General features: G+C 38.8%; 1 protein-coding gene across 1 annotated transcript; it reads left to right on the top strand.

The window, feature by feature from the left end:
• Nucleotides 1-355: 355 nt before the first annotated feature.
• Nucleotides 356-1,981, top strand: LOC145059161 (purine permease 3-like). The gene is made up of 2 exons (XM_079007025.1): nt 356-1,259; nt 1,516-1,981. The coding sequence occupies exons 1-2, from the start codon at nt 516-518 to the stop codon at nt 1,876-1,878; spliced, it is 1,107 nt and encodes a 368-aa protein (XP_078863151.1). The 5' UTR covers nt 356-515; the 3' UTR covers nt 1,879-1,981.
• Nucleotides 1,982-24,747: the final 22,766 nt, after the last annotated feature.

Below are 24,747 nucleotides of genomic sequence, written 5' to 3'. Positions count from 1 at the left end.
GAACTCAAGTAATATGTAGATGAACACATTGATAATAATGATGATAAAGAAGATCTTTTAGTAAACATGTATAATCTTAAAACTAAAACATCTAATGAGTAAATACAATGAGTAAATACATAATGTTGTGACGTACAGTAAATTTACAACATGTTTGTTAGCACTTAGCAGTTAGTTTTAAATTTAGTGATAGTAAATTTAGTTAATAATATTTTATAAAATTTTTATAAGATCTCACTTTTTAATTTTGCACAAGTCTACAAAATGTCTGCGAATATATTAGAACTTTATAAATTATAAACTTGTGATTCAATTATACTTTTGTTGATGGTTTTATTTAGACTCGTCTCCGAAACTTAAGAAGCATAAAATTAGTGGCGACCTTTTATTACGGACAAATATTGATAATTTCAAGATCTTAGTGCTCCAAGATACCTGCAAAACTGCAATTTCTAAACCCTATCAAAAACCATACACATATTTACACCATAGTTAACAATATCTTCTAATTAATCATGGAAGGTCGGGAAGAACTTGCATCACCCATCGTCGCAACAAAAGTGAGCCCGTCGGCGAAGAAGGCACTGCTGATTCTCAACTGCATCCTCTTGTCCCTCGGAAACTGCGGTGGCCCATTGAGCATGCGTCTCTATTTCCTCCACGGCGGCAACCGTGTCTGGCTCTCCGCCTTCCTGGAAACCGGTGGTTGGCCGTTCATCTTAATCGTCCTTCTCGTTCTTTACTTTTGCCGGCGTTGTTCAACTTCACCCACGTCAACAACCGTCGTGTTCATGCGTCCTCGGCTGTTCTTCGCAGCGGCAGTCATCGGTGCTCTTACCGGCCTCGACGACTTCCTCTACGCCTGCGGCGTTTCCCGCCTCCCTGTCTCCACAACTTCCCTCATCATCGCCTCCCAGCTCGGCTTCACCGCGTTCTTCGCATTTCTGTTAGTGAAACAGAAATTCACGCCGTATTCTATCAATGCGGTGATGCTTCTCACCATTGGAGCGGCGGTGCTAGCGTTGCATACCAGCAGCGATCTCCCAAATGGAGAGTCGAGGGCGGAGTATTTAAAAGGGTTCTTTATGACTGTAGCGGCGGCGGCGTTGTATGGACTGGTGTTGCCGATGGTGGAGATGACATATAACAAGGCAAAGCAGGCGATAACATATACACTGGTGTTGGAGATTCAAATGGTCATTTGTCTATTTGCTACAATCGTTTGCACAACAGGGATGATCATTGACAACGATTTCAAGGTACCAAGTCCTTTGCATGCAAACATATCATTCTAAATTCTTGTATTTTAATCTTAATCGTAATAAACAAATCATCTTTCCCATAAAAGAAATTGATTTGGTCTTATATATTGTTGAAAAAGTGATGAAGTTTTCCGTCATTTCACTTCGAGTTTAGGATAAAAGAACGTACTTGTGTTGGTTTGAAGGCTTGTCTATTTGAATTACGTTCATATTACTTTAAGTTATTGAGTATATATACTTTCTCTTCTTTTAGGCGATTCCAAGAGAGGCGAAGGAATATGAACTTGGTGAAACGAAATATTATGCAGTGTTGTGTATAAACGCAATTTTCTGGCAAAGTTTCTTCTTGGGGGCTATCGGAGTGGTATTTTGTGCATCATCGTTGCTATCAGGAATCATAATCGCTGTACTACTTCCGGTGACCGAGGTATTGGCGGTGGTTTTCTACAAAGAGCATTTCCAAGCGGAAAAGGGTATCGCACTTGTTCTATCTCTTTGGGGATTTACATCTTACTTTTATGGCGAGTATAAAGTGATGAAAACGAAAGACATAGAAAGAGAATCTTTGCATGATAGATCGGTGGATTTGCCTCAAATTAATTACTCTTCCGTATGATTTGTAATTATTTTATGTATTTTTGGATGTTTAGGTTGTTTTATTTCAACTTATATTTTTTTTTTTGATGTTAAAGGTTGTTTTATTTTACATTATACTCTTTTATCACAATGATATATTCAGATTAATGCTGATTATTAAGTAATATGAAAAACAAATTTTATAACAATGTACATTGAGAAAAACACTATAACTACACAAAATTTTCCATCTAAATATTCTTGACAATTATCAGAGTTTCTACATACTTACGGAATTCTATTAACTCAAAATAATTTGCATTTCTAGATTAATTTTGGGTTTACAATAAATGCTAACTATAAAATGAGCAACAATGAAAAATACAAAGAAATAAACTTATTCTTCTAGAGTAAGTTCTTGTGCTCCCACCTTCACACCTACATTGGTCATGACATGAACATACAAAACATGAAAATATCTACAACATCAGAACATTATATTCTATATTATATTCTATGAGTTTTCATTTATCATAATCTTTCTTTTAATCTTTTTATATTTCCATACACTATCTTTATATTCTTTTTTCCTCAAACTCTAATTTGTTTTCATTTTTTCTCATCTCATCTATCTCTTATATTCTCATCTTATGTTATCTATATCTTCTTCTTTTTACTCGTGTCTTCTCATATCCCATTTATCTCATCTCACCTCATACTTTATCTTCTTTTCTGTCTTTACCTCTTTCATTATCTTCTCACTTCATTTATTTCATCTTGTCCCATACTCTTGTCTCATCTTGCATCTTTACTCTTCTTTTACTCTGCATTTTATTCTCATCTGGACTTAAACGACCCAATCGTATATGATAACATCATCTATCATCTACGGGAAATAACATCACACTAACATTACCGGGTCGTGACTCCGTTTGCAGAAACAATTTTCTAAAACAACTTCTGATTTATGTTTTATTCTAATTTCCAGTAATAACGTTCTTGTTTTGCTAATGTTTTCAGAAATTCTTTTCTAAAATAGATTTCAAAATCAAGTGTTTAACAAATTTTTAAAATCTATTTTCTGGAAAAGATAAGAGTTTAACAATTTTACTTGTTGTGATTGTGTACTGATCTTTAATCGTTTTACTTTGGTTTAACTAAAACGGTTCGTTTATATGTTTAGTATGACTAGTTAAAGCTCCCAACAACCAAAGCCTAATGGTACTCCTAATGTTTAAGGAGTTCCAGTGATAGCTATGCTAGTTAATCATGCGAAGAAACCAGAAAAGTTTTCTAAGTTGCACTTGAAAAGGTGGCAGCAAAGCATGCTTTTCTATCTCGCAACATTGAATCTTGCTAGATACTTAATTGAAGAGTCTCTGAAAATGCCAAAAGGTGAAGCAAATGTGTAAGTTTTGAGTGTTATTAAATCTTGGACACACTCTTAAATTCTTATGTAGGAACTATGTTCTTAATGGTCTTATTGATTCATTGTATAATGTCTATTGTGTAACAAAAATGACTAAAGAACTATGTGACTCATTAGACAAAAAAAAAAACAAAAACAAAAGATGTTGGGACCAAGAATGTTGTGGTTGCCCAATTTCTAGACTATAAAATGGTACGTAGATGGGAAAATGTAATGTCCCAAGTCCAAAAACTACAAGTCCTCCTATATGACATACATGTCGAGGGTATGGGGTTTAATGAGCCTTTTCTGTTGCTTCCATGATTAAGAAGCTACCCCCTAGTTGGGTTGATTTTAATAATTACTTGAAACATACGAGAAAGGAAATGACAATTGAGGACCTTATTGTTCGCCTTCGAAGTAAAGAGGACAATAAGGTAAATCAAAAGAATACCTATAACCCTACCTTTGAAAAAGCTATTGTGGTGGAGCATGGTTAAAGTTGTGGGAAGAACAAGTTTGGAAAGGGGAAATTCCAACAGAAAGGCAAAGGTGGAAACTTGAGAGCCAAAGGTGGAACTTTTAAGAAAAAGTATTAAGGAAACTTCCACAATTATAACCAACTTAGTCATTGGTCTGCTGATTACAAGCTTCCAAAGAAGGCAAAAGAGGCAAACATTATGGAGAAGATAACCAAAGAGGTGTCTGCCATTGATCTTGTAGTGGTTATTTCTAAAGTTAACCTTGTGGAGTCCAGTCCAAGGGAATGGTGGAGTGATACGGGAGCTACCTGTCATGTTTGCTTGATATAAAGAATGGTTCAAAAACTTCAAGGTTGTCGATAATGGTGACAAGTTTTTCATGGGAAACTCGGCAACTTCTGATATCCAAGGTATTGGGAAGGAACACGACATCGGGAAGAGAGCTAACGTTGAATGAAATGTTGTATGTACCTAAAATTCGTAACAATCTTGTGTCAGTTTGGTTGTTGAATAAGCATGGTTTTCGCTTGGTGTTTAAATCAGATAATTTTGTGTTAACAAAAAATGATGTGTATGTGGGTAAGGGTTATGTTTAATTTATGTGTAATGGCTCTTAAGCCAAATGAAGATGACAATGAAATGAATAATTTTCCTACTTACTTGCTTTAGTCTTCAAATATTTGGCATGATAGATTAGGACATGTTAATTTTGATAATCTTCAACGTTTAATTAAACTCGATCACATACCACATTTTCATATTGACTTAAAATATAGATGCAACACTTTTGTTGAATCAAAATTAACACAATAATCTTTCAAGTCATATCATAGGACAAATGAACCACTTGCATTAATTCACACAGATGTGTGTAGCATGAAGTCGATTCCATCTAAGAGTGGAAATTAGTACCTTATCCCTTTTATTGATGATTACACTAAATTATGCTATGTCTATTTACTTAAAAGTAAAGATGAGGCCATAGAGAAGCTTAAAGTATACAAAAGTGAAGTTGAGAATCAACTCAACAAAAAAACTAAAGTACTAAGAAGTGATCGTGGTGGTGAATATGTATCACCATTTGAGGAATTTTATGCAAATCATGGTATAATACATGAGCTTACTGCACCTTATTCAACATAACAAAATGACATGGCAGAAAGGAAAATCATACCTTAAAGGAAATGATGAATGTCATGTTGTTAAGTTCTGGATTGCCACCCTCAATGTAGGGGGGATTGTATTGTCGGCTAACTACCTTTTAAATAAGGTACCACAAAAGAAGTCAGATAAAACACCATATGTGTTATGGTCGGGTATAAAGCCCTCCTAAAAATACCTTCGAGTGTGGGGTGTCTTTCAAATTTCATGGTACCTACACCCAAGGTGGTTAAGATAAGACCAAAGACTGTTGATTGCATATTTATTGGATACGCACAAAACAATAGTGCTTAATTGTTTCTTGTGCATGACTTGAAGATACCAGAAATTCACAAAGGCACAATAATGGAGTCAAGAAATGTATCGTTCTTTGAGAATAGGTTTCCATATCTAGCTAAGGCTGAGATAAGTGCTACAAAAATAGTTGAGCAAAAGGAATCCTCTCATTAACATGAAATAGAGAAAGAAATAGAGCCCTGAAGAAGAAATCGGGCACGATTTGAGAAGTCATTAGGAGATGATTTATACACTGACATGGTTGAAGGATTTCACAACCCCGGTCGATGGTGGAATCGTGGGGTTGTGCGACATTGTGATGTTGGTACACAGTTATTGAATACATTGAACAATACACATAAGATATAACATAACCATTACTTTTATTTATTATAGATATAATAGTTTATATTATTTGAAAATCAAGAACACTTTGGTCTCCTAACATATACTAAACAATAAAAGAACAAAAAGTACTTCCATCAATCCCTAGATGACCTCCTTCACCATACTACTATTGTTGTTACTAATTACCCTAAGAATATATGTGTTTTCAAAATGTCAACTTAATGTTGGTGACTTCACAGGTTTTTATAGTTTTATACTTAGAATAGTTTTATCTTTTAAGTTTTTGATGAAATTCTACTATTATTGACTTTTCTTTTTGGGATATATCACCCCTTTTGTACTATCCTATAGCTTATCTTTAAAGATTTTTCACCCCTTTTGCTTATTTTTGCATACTATTACTAACTCAAGACGATATCTGATCCTGGACAATAGACACAACCTCCTTACGGAGAATCTCCATAATCCTGTCATCCAATGCAGCTGACCCACCTTGACTGCCAGCTCCTGATCCCGATCTGGACCCAGTCTCCATTCGCCTCGTCGTCACCATACTGAAAATAAACCAGGGGGATATCAAATAACACACGAACCATATCAAGGGAACCAATTCCCAACAAAGCCCTAGGGGTTGTGATTTCCCTGTTACGCATACGGGTCTTGTGCTTCCAGTACTACGGGCCCATACTACCTTCCACACCTACCCGTATTTATTTCATAGGATCATCACAAAAACCCTAATAATACACACTAGAATAATCATACACTCAATCTTCACACCTTAGAGGAAAGGCTAATCATCTCGAAACTGGCTGGCTGACTCCACGCAACTCATCCATGAAGCTTCCACCAACCCAGCAACACTCGTATATGCTAATCATACAGTGTAACATCCTTTTTTTGGTTCGTCTGTGATTAGGGTCCACGGGCTGCAACACGGGCATGAGGGAGTCTCAGGGTTGTGACAAGTTGCTAGAAGCGTAGGGCATCTCGTCAATTTTTCGTGGATATGAGGTACATTGGAATCGGAGTTATATCGAGGAAGCAATGGAAGTTTGAAGTTTTGGCAGGAATAATCGCTTATTTGAGAAAGGTAGCAGTTGAGTATGCTAGGCGTACATGTGTATACGCTTAGCGTACTCGTGTGCGTGACTTATAAGATAAGCCACCTAGTACGCTGGGCGTACCAGAGGGTACACTGGGTGTACTAGGCACATAGTGAAAACCCTAATTTTTGGTGTGTCCCTATATAAAGAATGAGATGGCCTCATTCCTGGCCACCATCCTCAGGCAATAAACCTTCTCAAACCCTAAATCCCAGTTCTTGATCTTGTGTGTGTCCATTGGAGAGCCTTAAGTGATTTTGTGTGTTCTTAGAGTAAAGAAGGTGCTTCAAAGAAGAAGGAGTGAAAGTACAGGCCTTGGATTTGAGCATATCTGAGTTGGGAGCTTCATCATGAGGTATAAAGCTCCAAGCTTACTCACTCTTTTGTTTTGTGCATCATAATAGAGTATTTTAGGGTTTTTATCCCAAAAGATGCAGACTTTATGAGATATCGAGATCCAGAGACTATGATCAACCCCTTTGAGTATATTTAGTGGTGTAATGTCATAAAAATCCAATCTTGGACGTTGGAATCAAGCCATACATGAGTTATGAGCTTTTTGAGATAAAAGAGCAAGTGTTTTGGGTTTTTGTGACCATATCAGCCATGCAAAGGCTTAAAGTCACTGACTTTATGGAATAAAGGCTATTAGGGAATCCAGATCTATGATTTTAGTCAAGGTCTTAACTGATTATAACCAAATGAGTAGAAAGAGTGAATCTGGGGAGTACGTTGAGGGTAATTCTAGTACCCCCCGCGTACTGCCCCAGTGTCCCTGATGGCCAATTTGGATTCATGAGTACGCTGAGCATACCAAGGGTGGTATGCCCCGTGTAACCTCACTATGGACTTTTGGGCTAAGTCTCATTTTTGGGCCTTGAGTGTTGGGCCTGGAGTTTCAGCTTGTTGCAATAGAGATATGGACTAGAGGATTATATATATATATATATATATATATATATATATATATATATATATATATATATATGTGTGTGTGTGTGTGTGTGTGTGTGCTTTGGGCTGTAACACCCAAAGTTTTGAAGGCTAAGAAAGGAAAGAAAACCCTAAGTTTAGGGGTCAACTCGGCGAGTACAAGGAGGGACTCGGCGAGTCCGAGCGGGATCCGGGTCAAGGTGTAAGTGACCAACTCGGCGAGTCGGCCAAGTGGACTCGGCGAGTCTGGTTTGTGCAAGGAAAACCCTGAATTCGGGACTTGGAGCCTATTTAAGCACCTCATTCTCTCCCCTAGGGTTCCTTTACTGCCTCTTTCACCCAAAACATTAAACCCTAGCCGCCATATCCTCAATTTGAGCCATTTGTTGCCTTGGAAGGTGCATTAAAGCTTGGAGAAGGAAGAGGGAGCTTGGAGGAGCAAGAAGGGACTATAGATCTGGGGTTGTGAGTTCATTCTGAGCATTTGGAGGTAATAAACTAGTTCCTGGACCCTTTTTTCACCTAGATCTATGTGTGGTTGTTGGAACTTTTTAGCTATAATGTTATTATTTTGAGTTAGAAGCCAGATCTGAAGTTGCTACTTCAGATCTAAGCATATTATGGTCTTGAGAAGCATAAAGTAGCAGCCCTTGAGTTGATTATGGAGCCTCCTTGCCTTAAACTCTAGTTTATGGTGTATTTTGCTTAGATCTCCTTCTCTACACGTAAAGTTTGCAACTTTACGTGAGGAATAGGGTTGGGAAGGGTAGATCTATAGATTTGAGTCCCTGCATGACTCAAAAGTCCTCTACATGTATGAAGGACCGCATGGGCTCGACGAGCCCTTTGAGTGGACTCGACGAGTATCTTGAAGATGAGGAGGAACTCGACGAGTGGGATGAACAGCTCGTCGAGTCGGATGAAGTTGGGCATGAACTCGGCGAGTTGGAAGAACAATTCGGCGAGTTGGATGAAGATAGCCTTGTACTCGGCGAGTCTGTTCTTAGACTCGGCGAGTCAGGTCCCGGAACCCCCAAACCCTTCGAGTTGAGACTCGAATCAGTGAGTCGAATGGAGACTCAGAGAGTTGGACAGGTCAGGACTCGGAAATCGGTAGACTCGGCGAGTCATGGACTGACTCGGCGAGTAGAGTCGCGAGTGGAAGGACTCTGAACTTATGAACTCGGCGAGTCAGTAGGGTGACTCGACGAGTAGGGTTGACCTGGAAGGTTGACTTTGACCAAGACTTTGACTTTGACCAGAGTTGACTTGGTAGTCTTTCGGGGGCCAGTTAGACACAATGTTGCATTGATATTGGTAGCTCGGGGAGCGAGTGGAGCAGGAGTTCAGAGTGTTGTCGGGTAGCAGCTAGTGGGTTCATCAGCCAGTTCAGTCAATGCAGGTGAGTTTCCCTTTGTATGAATGGGTCTACAGCCACAATGCCGACCCATGTAGTTATGAGTAGAAGACCTGGGGGTTAGCCCTAGGCACAGTATGCTAGTATGATATATTGGACGAGGTCCAATGATAGAGGGAGGGTGCCCAAGGAATGGTTTATGTTATAGTTGATACTTGTTGTCTGTGTGATACCTATATGTGCCTGGTAGGGAGGTGAGTGTGGGCGAGGTCCCGTATCTCACCATTAACAAAGTGTGGATGGTGCTCCACATCTCAGTAGCAGCAGATCAGGGGCGAGGCCCAAGTTAGGGATGGAGTGAGAGTGGGCTGGGCCCGTACCTCACTATCATTACGAGTATGGACGGGGTTCCATGACTCATCAGAAGCAGGACAAGGGCGGGGCCCAGAGATAGGCGAGGCCTTAGGACAAGACCCGTTAGTATGTGTTTAGCTTATGTGATGTGATGTGATATGTTTATGTGCTATTATATGATTAGTGGGCGGGGCACTGTGACAGGCGAGGCCTAAGTGAAACAGATCTGCACCCGAGCGGGGCTCGAAGCCAGGTGGGGCCTAGAGCGGCGGGGCTGTTGTAGCGGGCGAGGCCCGAGGTAGGGGTGAGGCCCAGGATAGCGGGCGTGGCCCAGTATGTGCAGTATGTGGTTATGCATGGTATGTGGTAGGGTGGGGAACTCACTAAGCTTCGTGCTTATGGTTTTCAGTTTTGGTTTCAGGTACTTCCGGTAGCGGAGGGAAGAGCTCGGGGTGATCGCATGGCACACACCATAGTTTAGATAGCCTGGGAATGTTTACTCTGATAACGAACATGTATTTTGGAAACTAATACTCTGTTTATGTTTTGAAATGATGAATTTGCTTAAAGTAACGTTTTATTAAAAGAAATTTTTAGTCTTGAATTTTGGGACGTTACAAGTTGGTATCAGAGCCTTGGTTTGAGGGATTCGGACATGCTCTCGAGCGTGTCTGAACTCAAACTGAGGGATTGGTATAGAAGTTTTCAAAATGAAAAGACAGTTTTATAAAAGAGAGTTTTGCTAAAGAAAACAGTTTTAGAAAAGCAAAAATAATTCAGAAAGGAAAGAACTTTGAAAAGAGAAAAAGGGTGTGGTGCATGCAATCAACCGAGCTCAAGTAAGTACCCCAAAATACCCATACAAGTTTATGTTATGATTATCAGTTGATAGAACATCATGCTAGAGTGGATAAGGTTGGGAGCAGTAGTAGTGGATAAGGGACCTGGTGGAGTCAAAGCAATTCCTGAGGAAAGTATGGATAGATGTGGAAGGTAGTATGGGCCCGTACTACTAAAAGCAGAGGATCCGTACTCGATTCGGGAAAGGCCAAGACAAGACCGGGAACCTAGTAGGGAGTGTGTTTGGTCTCGCAGCAGTGATGAGTTTTCTGATAGTGGATGTATTATATTTTCAGTATGGTGACATTGCGAGAGAGACCAGCGGGCGGATCAGGCGCCGGAGAGGGATCATGCTCGGGTTCAGGGGCCGAGCAGCTCGAGGAGCGAATGAAGGAGTTGATATCCGCCGAGGTTACGCGCAGTATTTTGAATCAGACTCCTGTGATCTTTGGCACGATCAAGGAGGGTATATTGGAGATTTTGGATGAGAGGTTGGGAGCCTTCCGTACTGAGATGATGACATTGATGGGAGCGCGTACCTTGACATTTCGAGAGTTCAGGGCTTGCGGGGCACCAGATTATCATTCGGCTAGGGACCCCATCGCTACCAGTAGATGGTTGGCTGATGTTGCCAACACATTCCGTACGAGCCGATGTCATGAGGGGGACAAGGTCAGACTCGCTTGCTGTCTTCTGAAGGACATAGCAAGGGATTGGTGGGAGGAGATTGGTCATGCTTTGGGGGATGATGCCGCGTTGGACGCGATGACTTGGAGCGATTTCTCGGCCAGGTTCAGGGCGGAGTTTTCACCGATTATTGAGGTGCAGCAGTTGGCACGGGAGTTTCAGGATTTGACGCAGACCACTGAGACTGTGGCGGAGATCACCGCCAAGTTCAGGGAGAGGGTTCTTCTTGTACCGCAGTATGTCGCGGATGAGGAGATGAAGAATGCCCGATACCATGAGATGTTGAGGGATGACATCAGGGAGTTTGTGAGCAGGTCCAGCTGTAAGACGCTGGAACATATGATTTCTCGGGCTAGAGAGAGGGAAATTGATTTGGAGCAGATCCGGAAGAGGAAGCCGGATGAGGTTCGGGTAGCCGCAGGTTCGGGCAAAAGGCCTTACGGATCGGATTCGAGATCGAGGGATTATCAGGACCGCAGTCGGTGCGGGAAGTGTGGCAGGGCGCACGGGGGCGCGTGAAGGAGTGGTAGCGGTGGTGAGTCTGGCTGTTTCAAGTGCGGTCGGACTGGTCATTTCAGCAGGGACTGTACTATTACCACCATGCAAGGATCAGACTTGTTATGTTTTCACTGCAATCAGCGGGGACACAAGAAGGCCCAGTGCCCCTGTTTGTTTTCAGCAGGACGGGTGATGGCACCTGCCCCTGCAACTTTGAAGATCACAGACGGCCGTCAGGGTTGTGTAGAGACGCCTGCGGTAGGAGGCAGAGCTCTTCAGATGACTACCTTAGAGGCGCGATCAGCACCGGACGTTGCAGGTATGCGATTTCCGTTTTCAGTTCTTTTATTTGTGCATGATTATATTGTTATGGTTCTGCATCATTATCAGTATGAGTATTTTTTTTGAGCTGTTGATTGTGATCGAGTTATATGCTATCTGCATACCTTGGATATCCGAATGGTAGTGAGGGGATGTGCCCTATTGGAGAAGGTTACATAGGATGCAATAACTGTAACATGCTTAAGAGGGACTTGGTATGTCTCGCTAGATCAGAGTTGTATAGTGTTAGAGATGGATTGGTTAGATCCCTAGCTATGGTAAGCTTGGGTTCCTCAGCTGATTGATTATGGAATGGTAGCACGGATTGGGAGTTCTTTTGAGTATTGAGTAACAAGGGGTAAGCAGGATCGATGTGGGGGAGAATCCTCCGAGTGTGCAAAGGTAGGAGCACGCAGATCCAGGGAGAGTGTCCAATCTCCGAGAAGGAAAAAGAAGTAGTTCAGCATTTGATGGATTGAGGATTTCAGGGTTGGGAGTTTGAGAAACTCCCCATCAGCTAGTGCGTGTGATGGTAATGGTTAGTACGTGGTTGGGAATTCAGGTTGTGGATCGCCCGTAGGACTCGAGGGAGTCGGAATGAGGATCTTGAGAGCTAATGGCACGTGGGTTCCTTCGTATTAGCAGTCAGTGGTGGAAGTGTTGTAAGACTACGGGGCAGCCATGGCATTCACTAGCAGTCAGCAATGGATGGTGATGTAAGACTATGGGTAAGCCGTAGCATTCCTTAGTAGCTTCGTTAGCGGAGTTGGGGCGAGGCCCTTATCTCCTAGTGATCAGATAGGGATCAAGAATGGGTAGTGGATGAGAATGATATGGAGTTGCCTGTATAGCCCTAGAGAGGTGAGACCTTGGGAGAGGCCGCTCCAGGATACAGTTGGGTGAGACCCGTGGGCGACGCCCGTATGAGATTAGCAGTGTAGATGAGACCTGAGAGCAGGGTTGCTCAGTAGTATGGTTAGGTGAGACCCATGGGCGAGGCCCGAGCGAGAGTGATTAGACTAGTGGGACTAGAAGGGTAGAGGCGGGTGGGACCCGTGGGCGAGGCCCATGAGTTTTAGCAGCGCAGGTGGGACCTGGTAGGGACCTTAGTGTCAAGTTAGGGGATCGGGGATCCCAGGATTGTAGTGCCTGAGTGGCTTAATAGATTGAGCAGTTATAGGTGGTCGAAGTTTCCTCGGAAGTCGCTGGGAGCGACTAGTGGTGTTGTTGGGACTAGCTACCGGTGGGAGCCGGTAATCCAGACATTGATAGGTTGGTAGGGACCAGGGTGGTCTCAGTTCACCCGAAAGGCAGACAAGGAATAGCAGAATTTTCAGTCAGTAGTACTACGGGAAAGCAGTGTATGGTGGAATTCAGTTAGTTGAATCGAGGGGTGCTCGACACTAAGTTTTGGCAGAGAGGAGTGTCAGTGGTTACTAACGGTATTGACCCGTACTGGATTTAGCGGGTATAATGGATTGGTGAAGATAGGATCTTCACAGTGGCAGGGGAGATAGTTGTTTTGGGGCATCGCCTTGGGAAGGCAAGGGAATCGCGTGAGGAAAGAAGGGGTGAATCCCTATGGGTTCAGTTGCAGTACTCGGAGAGTACCAGAAGGTTGTCGACTGAGTAAGTTATGTTTCCAGAATGATCAGGGTCATAGTTGACCCGAAATGATTATCCGTAAGGAGTGATGCTAGTCAGAATGACCGGGTGGAAGACCAGCGAAGGTAGGCAGCTGGTGTTGAAATAATTGGTGGGGTATTGGAGGCAGATCGCAGGCGGTGGGCCATGGCAAACTTCGAGGACGAAGTTTAGTTTAAGTGGGGGAGATTTGTAACACCCAAAGTTTTGAAGGCTAAGAAAGGAAAGAAAACCCTAAGTTTAGGGGTCGACTTGGCGAGTCCAAGGAGGGACTCAGCGAGTCCGAGCGGGATCCGGGTCGAGGTGTAAGTGACCAACTCGGCGAGTCGGCCAAGTGGACTCGGCGAGTCTGATCTGTGCAAGGAAAACCCTAAATTCGGGACTTGGAGCCTATTTAAGCGCCTCATTCTCTCCCCTAGGGTTCCTTTACTGCCTCTTTCACCCAGAACATTAAACCCTAGCCGCTATATCCTCTATTTGAGCCATTTGTTGCCTTGGAAGGTGCATTAAAGCTTGGAGAAGGAAGAGGGAGCTTGGAGGAGAAAGAAGGGACTCTAGATCTGGGGTTGTGAGTTCATTCTGAGCATTTGGAGGTAATAAACTAGTTCCTGGACCCTTTTTGCACCTAGATCTATGTGTTGTTGTTGGGGCTTTTTAGCCATAATCTTATTATTTTGAGTTAAAAGCCAGATCTGAAGTTGCTACTTCAGATCTAAGCATATTATGGTCTTGAGAAGCATAAAGTAGCAGCCCTTGAGTTGATTATGAAGCCTCCATGCCTTAAACCCTAGTTTATGGTGTATTTTGCTTAGATCTCCTTCTCTACACGTAAAGTTTGCAACTTTACATGAGGAATAGGCTTCGGAAGGGTAGATCTACAGATTTGAGTCCCTGCATGACTCAAGAGTCCTCTGCATGTATGAAGGACCGCATGGACTCGGCGAGTCCTTTGAGTGGACTTGGCGAGTAGCTTGAAGATGAGGAGGAACTCGACGAGTGGGATGAACAGCTCGTCGAGTCGGATGAAGTTAGGCATGAACTCGGTGAGTTGGATGAAGATTGCCTTGTACTCGGCGAGTCTGTTCTTGGACTCAGCGAGTCAGGTCGCGGAACCCCCAAACCCTTCGAGTTGAGACTCGAATCAGTGAGTCGAATGGAGACTCGGAGAGTTGGATAGGTCAGGACTCGGAAATCGGTAGACTCGGCGAGTCATGGACTGACTCGGCGAGTAGAGTCGCGAGTGGAAGGACTCTGAACTTATGAACTCGGCGAGTCAGTAGGGTGAGTCGATGAGTAGGGTTGACCTGGAAGGTTGACTTTGACCAGGACTTTGACTTTGACCAAAGTTGACTTGGTAGTCTTTCGGGGGTCAGTTAGACTCAGTGTTGCATTGATATTGGTAGCTCGGGGAGCGAGTGGAGCAGGAGTTCAGAGTGTTGCCGGGCAGCAGCTAGTGGGTTCATCAGCCAGTTCAGCCAGTGCAGGTGAGTTTCCCTTTGTATGAATGGGTCTACGGCCACAATGCCGGCCCATGTAGTTATGAGTAGAAGACCCGGGGGTTAACCCTAGGCACAGTATGCTAGTATGATATACGGGACGAGGTCCAATGATAGAGGGCGGGTGACCAAGGAATGGTTTATGTGATAGTTTATACTTGTTGTCTGTGTGATACCTGTATATGCCTGGTAGGGAGGTGAGTGTGGGCGAGGTCCCGTATCTCACCATTAGAAAAGTGTGGATGGTGTTCCACATCTCAGTAGCAGCAGATCAGGGGCGAGGCCCAAGTTAGGGAAGGAGTGAGAGTGGGCTGGGCCCGTACCTCACTATCAGTAGGAGTATGGACAGGGTTCCATGACTCATCAGAAGCAGGACAAGGGCGGGGCCCAGAGATAGGCGAGGCCTTAGAATAAGACTCGTTAGTATGTGTTTAGCTTATGTGATGTGATGTGATATGTTTATGTGCTATTATATGATTAGTGGGCGGGGCCCTATGACAGGCGAGGCGTAAGTGAAACAGATCTGTATCCAAGTGGGGCTCGAAGCCAGGCGGGGCCTGGAGCGGTGGGGCCGTTGTAGCGGGCGAGGGCCGAGGTAGGGGGCGAGGCCCGGGATAGCGGGCGTGGCCCAGTATGTGCAGTATGTGGTTATGCATGGTATGTGGTAGGGTGGGGAACTCACTAAGCTTCGTGCTTACGGTTTTCAGTTTTGGTTTCAGGTACTTCCGGTAGCGGAGGGAAGAGCTCGGGGTGATCGCATGGCACACACCATAGTTTAGACTGCCTGTGAATGTTTACTCTGATAACGAACATGTATTTTGGAAACTAATACTTTGTTTATGTTTTGAAATGATGAATTTGCTTAAAGTAACGTTTTATTAAAAGAAATTTTTAGTCTTGAATTTTGGGACGTTACATGGGCCCTTGAGTTGGGCTTGCCATTTAGATTTAAGAGTTGGGCCTCGGGAGAGGCCATTTATTATTGGGCCTTGGTGGGCCCAATGGCTTTTAGGTTATGGGTAGGCTGGTTAGTGGACTACCTTTAGACCTAATGAGTAAAAGGTTGGACTTAGTTTCTAATTGGGTTAATTTTCGGTTTGGCTCAGAGTTAGAGGCTGGTGCATATCAACAACATTATTTGGGGTTGTTCATCATCCGAGGTGAGTCTTCTTACTATACTTACCATGAGTGGTATCTTTGTGTGACTGAGATGTCTTATGTGTTTATATTGAGTACTGAGATATCCTGCATTATGTCTATGTGATTTATGTTGTGTATTATTCTGTGCATACTGAGTTAGGACCCGAGGGTCCACCCGAGTTATGGGACCGTAGGGTCCCTCTGAGACACATTGACCTAAAGGTCTTATTGTGTTATAGCCTCGAGTGGCTAATGAGTTGTGTGTGGTATTTTGGTGAACTCACTAAACTTCGTGATATGTGTTTTAGGTTTTTCTCAAGATCGCGGTAAGGCACCGACTTGATTGTACACACCAGTGAAAGAGTTGTGTTTTGAGGATCCTGGATTATTAATCAAAAAATTACCGAGTTGCGATTGTAAATTAAATAAATGAGATTTTTGTGAAATGTATTATGAGAATTATATGATTTTAAAATAAAAAATTTGTTTGAAAATTTACGGTGTTACAAGTTGGTATCAGAGCCTTGGTTTGAGGGATTCGGATGCACCTTCGGGTATGTTTGGACTCAAACTAGGGATTTGGGAGAAATTTTCAAAAGAAATGATTTTTCTAAAACGACCAAGAGTTTTTAAGAGAAAAACGACAAGGAACAGTGTGTACAATCAGCCAGAGCCCGAACGGTGATTTCCTAAAATACCCTTACTTATTTGTGTTATGAGTTATTATTGAGATATTAATGATGCATGATAGAAGATAGGCTAGGTGTTTCATATTTTAGGGCTAGAGTTGCTTGATTTTTGATGCCTTAGCCTAGGAATGTTGCTATTTGTGATGTGCTTTGAGTATGTGTGGAGTAAGAGTATCCAACAAGAATCTTTTAGAGAGAGAGCTTTGAGTAGAGGAGTAATCTAGGAGAGATCCCTAGATGATAATTGGAGGAGCCTATTGAGAGAGTAGTTAGATACCCATGAGGGGTAGAGTTGCTTGAGTTCGGTGATACCTTTTGATTGTGAGTAAAGCAAGTGGAGTTGTAACCTAGAGTGATTTTACGTGTTGGTAGAGATTATTCGATGTCCGAATGCTACTTGCTTCGTGCTTTGTGGAGATCTTGATGATGGGAGTCAGCTACTAAGTGAATATGATGATATTCAAGAGGTACATGGTTAACGTCATAAGGAGTTATTCAACAGCTGATGGCAGAGAAGTGTGAGAACCTAGGAAGAGCCTAGGGAGTGACCTTAGTCAGATGAGTACGCTGATAGAGGAGAGTATTCACTAGGGGGCAAATAGGTTTAACGGGATTGGTGATTGAGAAGGTTAAACAGCTACTTAGGAAATCTGGGACGATCCAATATCAAATAACAATGTGGTATTTTTGGGGTCTACTTACTAGCTCCAACTGATCGCACACATCACATCCTCCTTGATTATTTTGAAATATATATATATATATATATATATATATATATATATATATATATATATATATATTGTGTTAAAAATCTTTTTTACTTAGTTTGAGATTGGATTTACAAGAGTGTTCCTCCAATTCACTCAAACCAAGGCTCTGATACGAACTAGTAACATCCATAAATTTTATGAAAATTTTAAAATTTTCAAACAATTCCACAAACCATCATTGTTTACAAAATAGTTTTCAAAACATGCTTATTATTAGAGTTTTCTCAAAATCTTAAAACAAAACATAAGGAAGTGCACGATCACGCCTTTGCCTTCTCGCAATCATCTGAGGTACCTGAAACATAACCCAAAACTGTAAGCCAAAAGCTTAGTGAGTTCCCCCAAATTACCAACACACAACAAATAACACATATACAATAACAACATACTATGGTTCAAATCAACCATCTAGTTGGAATAACCTAGGCCCATCAACCATCGAGTTGGAATACCAACATACTATGGGTCCAATCAACCATCGGGTTGGAATACCCCAGGACCTCAACACTCGGGTTGGAATGCCAACATACTATGGTTCAGTCATCCTTAGGATGGAATACCCTAGGCCCTCAACCATCAGGTTGGAATGCCCCGGCCTGTTGTCTTACGCACAAAGTAGTGAAGCCTCAATCACTGACCAAACATGTGTGCATATAACAGATAAGCATACAATAACCATCCACTAAACAAACAGGTAGATTTTACAGATCACTAAGCATAGTATCGTCCTATCTACCATGATACAGATCTAACAGATCACTACAGTACACAATCATACGAGAAACCATGATAACAATCCAAAGGGTTGACCTTGGTGCCTTCGACTCGTAAGTACGGTGAGGAAAACTCACATCGCAACTGGATAGAACTGATAAGGTCCGAATCCGAATCTCAGCTCACAACACAATACCTAAATCCACCAAGTGAACAATTCCATCAATATCCAAAAATACCCAAAATGCCCTCAAAATCAAACTTGGTCAAACTCAAAGTCAACTTGTCAAACCCAATATACTAACTGAGTCAACCCAACCTAGTCAACTCAACATGGGCTGACTCATGCGAGTACGCGGGGCTTACCCAGAAGTACGCTTAGCATACGCAAGCCTCGCATTGACCAAATACAGGGTAGCTGATGAAGTACGCATGGCGTACTCCCACATACGTGGGGCGTACCCTCACAAATCCCACGACTTCATTAAGTGCTTAATGGCTTAATCACTCAAGCCCAAACTTTAGATCTATGGTCCAAATGCACCCTAGAGTCATAAAGTCTCCAACGTTATGACTTTACACGTCCAAAATGTCCTTAACACAAGGTCTTAATCCATTAAGACCCTTTACAAGATGCATAAGACAATTCTAGCTATTGGGACCTCATTTTTATAACTAAGGACCCCTGCAAGGTTCTGAAAGGACAACTTAAAACATCCAAAACATGTCATGCTCAAGATAAAGCAATTGGGACCAAAAGTAACATAAAACACCCCAAAAATGAGATCTAGCCAACAAGCCATCAAGGTATGAACTTTATACCTTGAGATGATGGAGAAAAGAGCAAAACTTCCAGATCCAAGCCTTATTCTAAGCTTCCAAGCTTCTTGATGCAACACCTGCTTCCTTTGACACACCAAAGACACACTCTTGAGCTCAAAACATATACCAAGGAGCTAAGGTTTTGCAAAAATGTCTCAAAGGGTTTGGAGGCTGAAAATGTGGAGAGAAATGAGCTATAAGGATGCTTAAATACCTCCCAAACCATAAAACTTAGGGTTTCGTCCTAACATGTGTACGCCCAGCATACATAAGTGTGCACTCAGCGTACCCTCATGTACGCTTATCGTACTCCTCCTGCCTGAAATTACCTTAATGCCACTAGGGCTTCAAGGCACATCTCTTGCACTTAGGGACCAAAATAACACATAATAAAATTATAGGGATGAATTTAGAAATATCTGAACATCGGGATGTTACACGCTGTGGCGGCCTTACACCACGTCGTGGCGGCTTCATAAAACGAGCGTCCCTTTCCAACATAGACACGTGGTGGGCATCCTTAATTGCATCACGTCTTGGCACAAAGTTTTCTTCAAAACTTCATCTTTAGTCCTTGACGACAAAAGGCTTAACCAATCTAGGATATGGATGTTACAACATGAATCATAAGAGGAATATACGATTTTGTATTTGTAATTCCATATAGTTTCTCGATATGAACGACCATTGTGAAAGAGAAAGAGAAAGAGAATGACAAAGAGGATGGTCATCGAAAAGAAGCACATGAAGGCTAGGTTTCACGACGGAGAATAGTTTTTAGGAGGAGCGGAATGATTTAGCTCTGATACTAGGTAATCAAATATTTTTTCATGAAGATTATCTTTTCATTCAATAACAATATATAAGAATAATACAACAAGGAATCAACCAAAAATAATCCATGAGCAGAGAATTATATAAAATGTTAATTTGAATTTCAAACAAATGTAAATATCAGCTACATATTTGGAAACCATATAATCTATAAATGTAATTTCATTTATACATTACATATGCAATTACCAATTTCAACACTCAAACAACACAACTCATAAATCAAATTTTACAAAACTCAAACATAACAAAATAAAACTTAGTGGATGATATCCAATTGATTATTTTTAGTTGGATACTTTTTTTTTATCTCATTCAAAGAAATCATTCATTTCATCATTATTTAGTGATTACAATACAATGAGTGATAAGGTAAACGGACAACAAGTTGTGTTGTTAATCATTTTCGTATGATGAAATCAATTCTTTTGAAGGCTAAATCCATAAATTTAGAAGGTAAAACATAGATTTTATTTTAATTATTTCATTTGGTTCAACTAATGTATTTCTCTTTTCTATATTTATACATTGTAACTTCGTTTTAACATTTGACAGCTTGTTTTGTTTTTATTTTTCAATGCATCAATCAATTTTACAACATCGACATCATAAAAACAAAAAATTAACACTAATAGGACTTAATGCAAAACCTTGTTGCAACAATCACAAGTGAAGGGTTGGAACTTTTGCCGCCGATAAATATAAACCTAATAATTTAAATGATTTGATGATTAAAATATAAAACACACAAAAAAAATGATGATTAAAAAACATAAAAGCGTAAAAATAAAGTGATAAATGAGAAAACAAGGAAAAGAAACAAAAAAAAACAAAAGATAAGATAAATATGTTTTTTGTATATATCTAACAACTGAAAATAAACATAGTAAATGGATGAAACGTGCTTGATTTGAAAACTACAAATAGAAAAACTAAAGATATAATGGTCACCAGACACCAATATTATATTTTAAGTTGTCTCTTTTTAGAAAAACATAAAATTATTTGTGAAAGTTTATATAATTTTAAATGTGTGAAATGGATGAAACGTGCTTATTTGAAAACAAGAAAAACCAAAGATATAATGGTGACCAATATTATTTTTTATGTTGTCATTTTATTTAAATCGATAAGATTATTTGTGAAAATTTATATACTTTTAAATGTGAAGTTGGTAAATGAGATGTTCATATACGTTTCCATTCTTTTGTATTTTTATTTTTTATTCAATTAATTAAAATCATGATTATATTTTTGTTCTATTGTCGATTTATGGTTTGTGGGGACTAAATCTAATTTCATAAAACAAAAATCAAACTAGGAAAGATTGGACTATATTTTCTATAAAGATACGAATATATATATATATATATATATATATATATATATATATATATATATATATATATATATATATATATATATATATATATATATATATAGGGAAGAGTTCAATTGAGAAAAAAAAAAGTTGAGAATGGGGGAATTATTCTCAGCCACTCATTTTATTTTTGCCGTAAAATCCTTCATTGTACCGGCGGAAATGGGAAACGAATGCACATGTGTTTTCCAACATAACATATTTCCTGAAACTATGCTAATCATTACCTTAATATATACAAAAACATAGTTTTTTTCGTTTTTTTTTTTTTTAATTTTTATAAGCTATTTTTATCAAAAAATGATCTTAAATAAACCAAAATTCATGATTTTTTATTCTCTATAAATAGACATCCATATTGATATAGTTTTAAGATAAAAATAAAAAATTTATTTTTTTTATATTTTCAGCTATCGTTATTCATAAGTGAATAAAAATGAATCAGGTTTTTACTACAGTACATTCGTTATTCAGTTATGAATAAAAAACTATGATTTTTTTATTTTTACAATTTAAGTATCATTTATATATGAATATAGCATATAATAAACATAGAATATTCATATTTAAATATTATGCATTCACTTATGAATATTACATAGTATATTCACTTGTGAATATTAGATGGTATATTCACTTATGAATATTAGATAATATTTTCATATCTGAATATTACATAGTATTACATGGTATATCACATGTGAATATTACATAGTATATTCATTTGTGAATATTAGATGATATATTCACTTATGAATATTACACAGTATATTCACATATGAATATTACAAGGTATTTTAACAAATATAAATAATTTTTATATGTTATTCACATATGAATAACATACAGACTTGCATATTTGTTTTTTTGTTTTAATAATCATATACTGAGAAAACATATTCATATATGAATATAACGTGGTAATTTAGTTCATGCATTTCATCAAACAGTTGGAGTATATACAATTTAACTTTTTTTAAAAATGTTAAAAACATGATACTTTGACCATTTAAATCTTACAAAAGAGTAGATTGATACAGCATTATATGAAATTTTTCAAAAAAAAAAAAACGATTTGATATTTTTCTAACCTCAGTTTTCAAGTTTTATTTGATAATCGATGTTGAATGAATGATATGAAGTGAATTTTTGTTGATTATCGATGATGTTGATCTAATAATGCTGAGAGTATAATTAATCATAAATGTTGAAGATCTGATCGTATTCAAGCACAATTGAAGGTTGAATTAAAGAACCAAAAACGAATTTTTGTTGCTAACTGTTGAATCGTGTTGATTATTGACGAAGATCGATGATTGATTAGCACTGGATGATGTTGATGATCGTTTAATTGAAGAAATCTGAATGATTGTTGAAAGTTGGAGAAAAAATTTGGATGATGAATGATGAATGAGTTTGAACTACAGATACGTATTTGAGATTGAAGGTTGTTCTCATATTTACAAGTTTGCCACCGTATCTTTTTATGCTTGAATAAAATGAGTGGCTGAGAATGATTCCCCCATTCTCAACCTTTTTTATTTTCTCAATTGAACACCTCTCTCTCTCTCTCTCTCTCTCTCTATATATATATATATATATATATATATATATATATATATATATATATATATATATATATATATATATATATATATATTAAATAATATTTTATATCTTAAAATTCTTATGTCATATTTCATTAACCGTAGTTTAAAATATCATTTTAATTTTAAAATGTCATTTTATATAAGATGTCAATAAATCTATTGTTCAATATTAATTTAAATTTTAATAAATATTTTTAAAAATTAAACATTTAAATATATATCAAAACAATGTCCTAAATTGTTTTCTACTAATTTTTTACAGGCTCAAATAATACTACAGGTTATAATAATGTTAGAGAGATGAGAAAAATTAAAAAATTATATTTGGATAATAGAAAATTTAAAATAATTTGTAACAAATCAACCCTGAAAAGTTCATCTATTACACATGTTGAATATTAACAATGATCCTTATAAATTAATAAATTAATAACGGTATTTATATTAGCAATGATCCTATAATAACGCTATTTATATTAACAATTTCCTTATAAATTAATAAATGTTTTTTTTTATCGTTGGTGAATCATTACTTTATGATTTATTTGATTTTTTTTTTCTTTTTTATCCGTCGTTTCTAGAGATTATTATCTAGTTATTTTTATATTTGAGTAGATAGTAGATTAGCCTCCAGAATTTCACAGATTAAAGATTATTTATTACATTAAAGTGAAAATATTAAAAGGCTACCAAAGTAATTATTTTATTTGTCCATTCTTTTAGTTTATTATTAGACAGGGGGATTGTTTTTTAGGTGACAGATTTGACAGGTTTTTACCATTTGAACCAACAGATGTATAAAATGTTAATTTTAAAGTATAGAAAACTATGTTCTTAAGTAAGATTTTCCAATAAAATCATATGATTAAAAAATATTAATACATTAATCCAAGACAACAAACCTACTTTTATCATTAATCCAACCATAAACTCATTACAATTTATATTTTAAACAAACTGATTAAATAAAAATAAACTGATAATAATTAATAAATTTTTTTAGACAAAACTTAAAAAATGGTCCCTGTGGTTTTCAAAAACATCAAGTTTAATCCCTAAGTTCAAAAAACCTCACAAATGGTCCCTGTGGTTTCAAAACTTTTAACATTTAGTCATTTTCGTTAACTCCGTTAGCTTTTAGCTGTTAAGTAAAGTGTATTTTCATCATTTCACTATCCAGGGACCATTTATGAGGTTTATTATTATTATTATTTAAAAAAAAATGAAAATTTCAGTTTACTTTCTCTCTCTCTCTCTCTCTCTCTCTCTCTCTCTCTCTCTCTCTCTCTCTCTCTCTCTCTCTCTCTCTCATTGCACATCAAAACCACCATGGGCAACAGAAAACATTGCATATCAAAACCACTATGGGCAATAGAAAATAAAAAAATAAAAATTGGTTTCTGCAAAATCGAATGAACAGAAAACGCATAAAGAAATGAAAAGGGGGAAGATCGAAATCGGGAGGTTAGATGACCAAAAATGATTCATGCTGCGAGTAAAACCAAGTTACCCTTGTCAAAGTTCGTTTTCAAACCTAACGTACCGATATGCTCAGTAACCTTTTTAACCTTCCATCGGGGAATGCTCAGTTAGACATGTTTGCAGACCCCAGAAGATGTGCCAAATCAAATTAATTTGAGGCGTAGGAAGGATAAATTGATTTATGAAGTTCGCTGATGTAAATGACCACCAATGAAGCATGAGATCGACGATGGGTTGAAGTGGATGAAAGCATATTGCTTTTAGGGCTTATTGAAGGAAGAAGCATGCGAGGATATGATCGAAGACATCTACAACAAGATACACCATTTTCAAATAATCAAAAGGTACAACCAAATTGAGTTTCAAAATTGAGTTTTGGCAATTGGGTCTTCTTCAATCGTCAACACCTGTGATAAAGCAAGCCTTTCTTAGGGCTTCCATATTTTCGTTAAATCTGGTATCAAAATCACTACCGGAGGATTCGTCTTCATTGTATGGCATTTTAAAAGTTAATCTGATCGAATGACAGACCTTGGATGCAATTTTGGGATTG

This window comes from Lactuca serriola, chromosome 6, assembly GCF_051521515.1.
Source record: "Lactuca serriola cultivar US96UC23 chromosome 6, Lser_US96UC23_V15, whole genome shotgun sequence".
Classification (NCBI taxonomy): domain Eukaryota; kingdom Viridiplantae; phylum Streptophyta; class Magnoliopsida; order Asterales; family Asteraceae; genus Lactuca; species Lactuca serriola.
The sequence above is the reverse complement of the archived record's forward strand: the minus strand, read 5'-3'. Positions and strand labels throughout refer to the sequence as shown.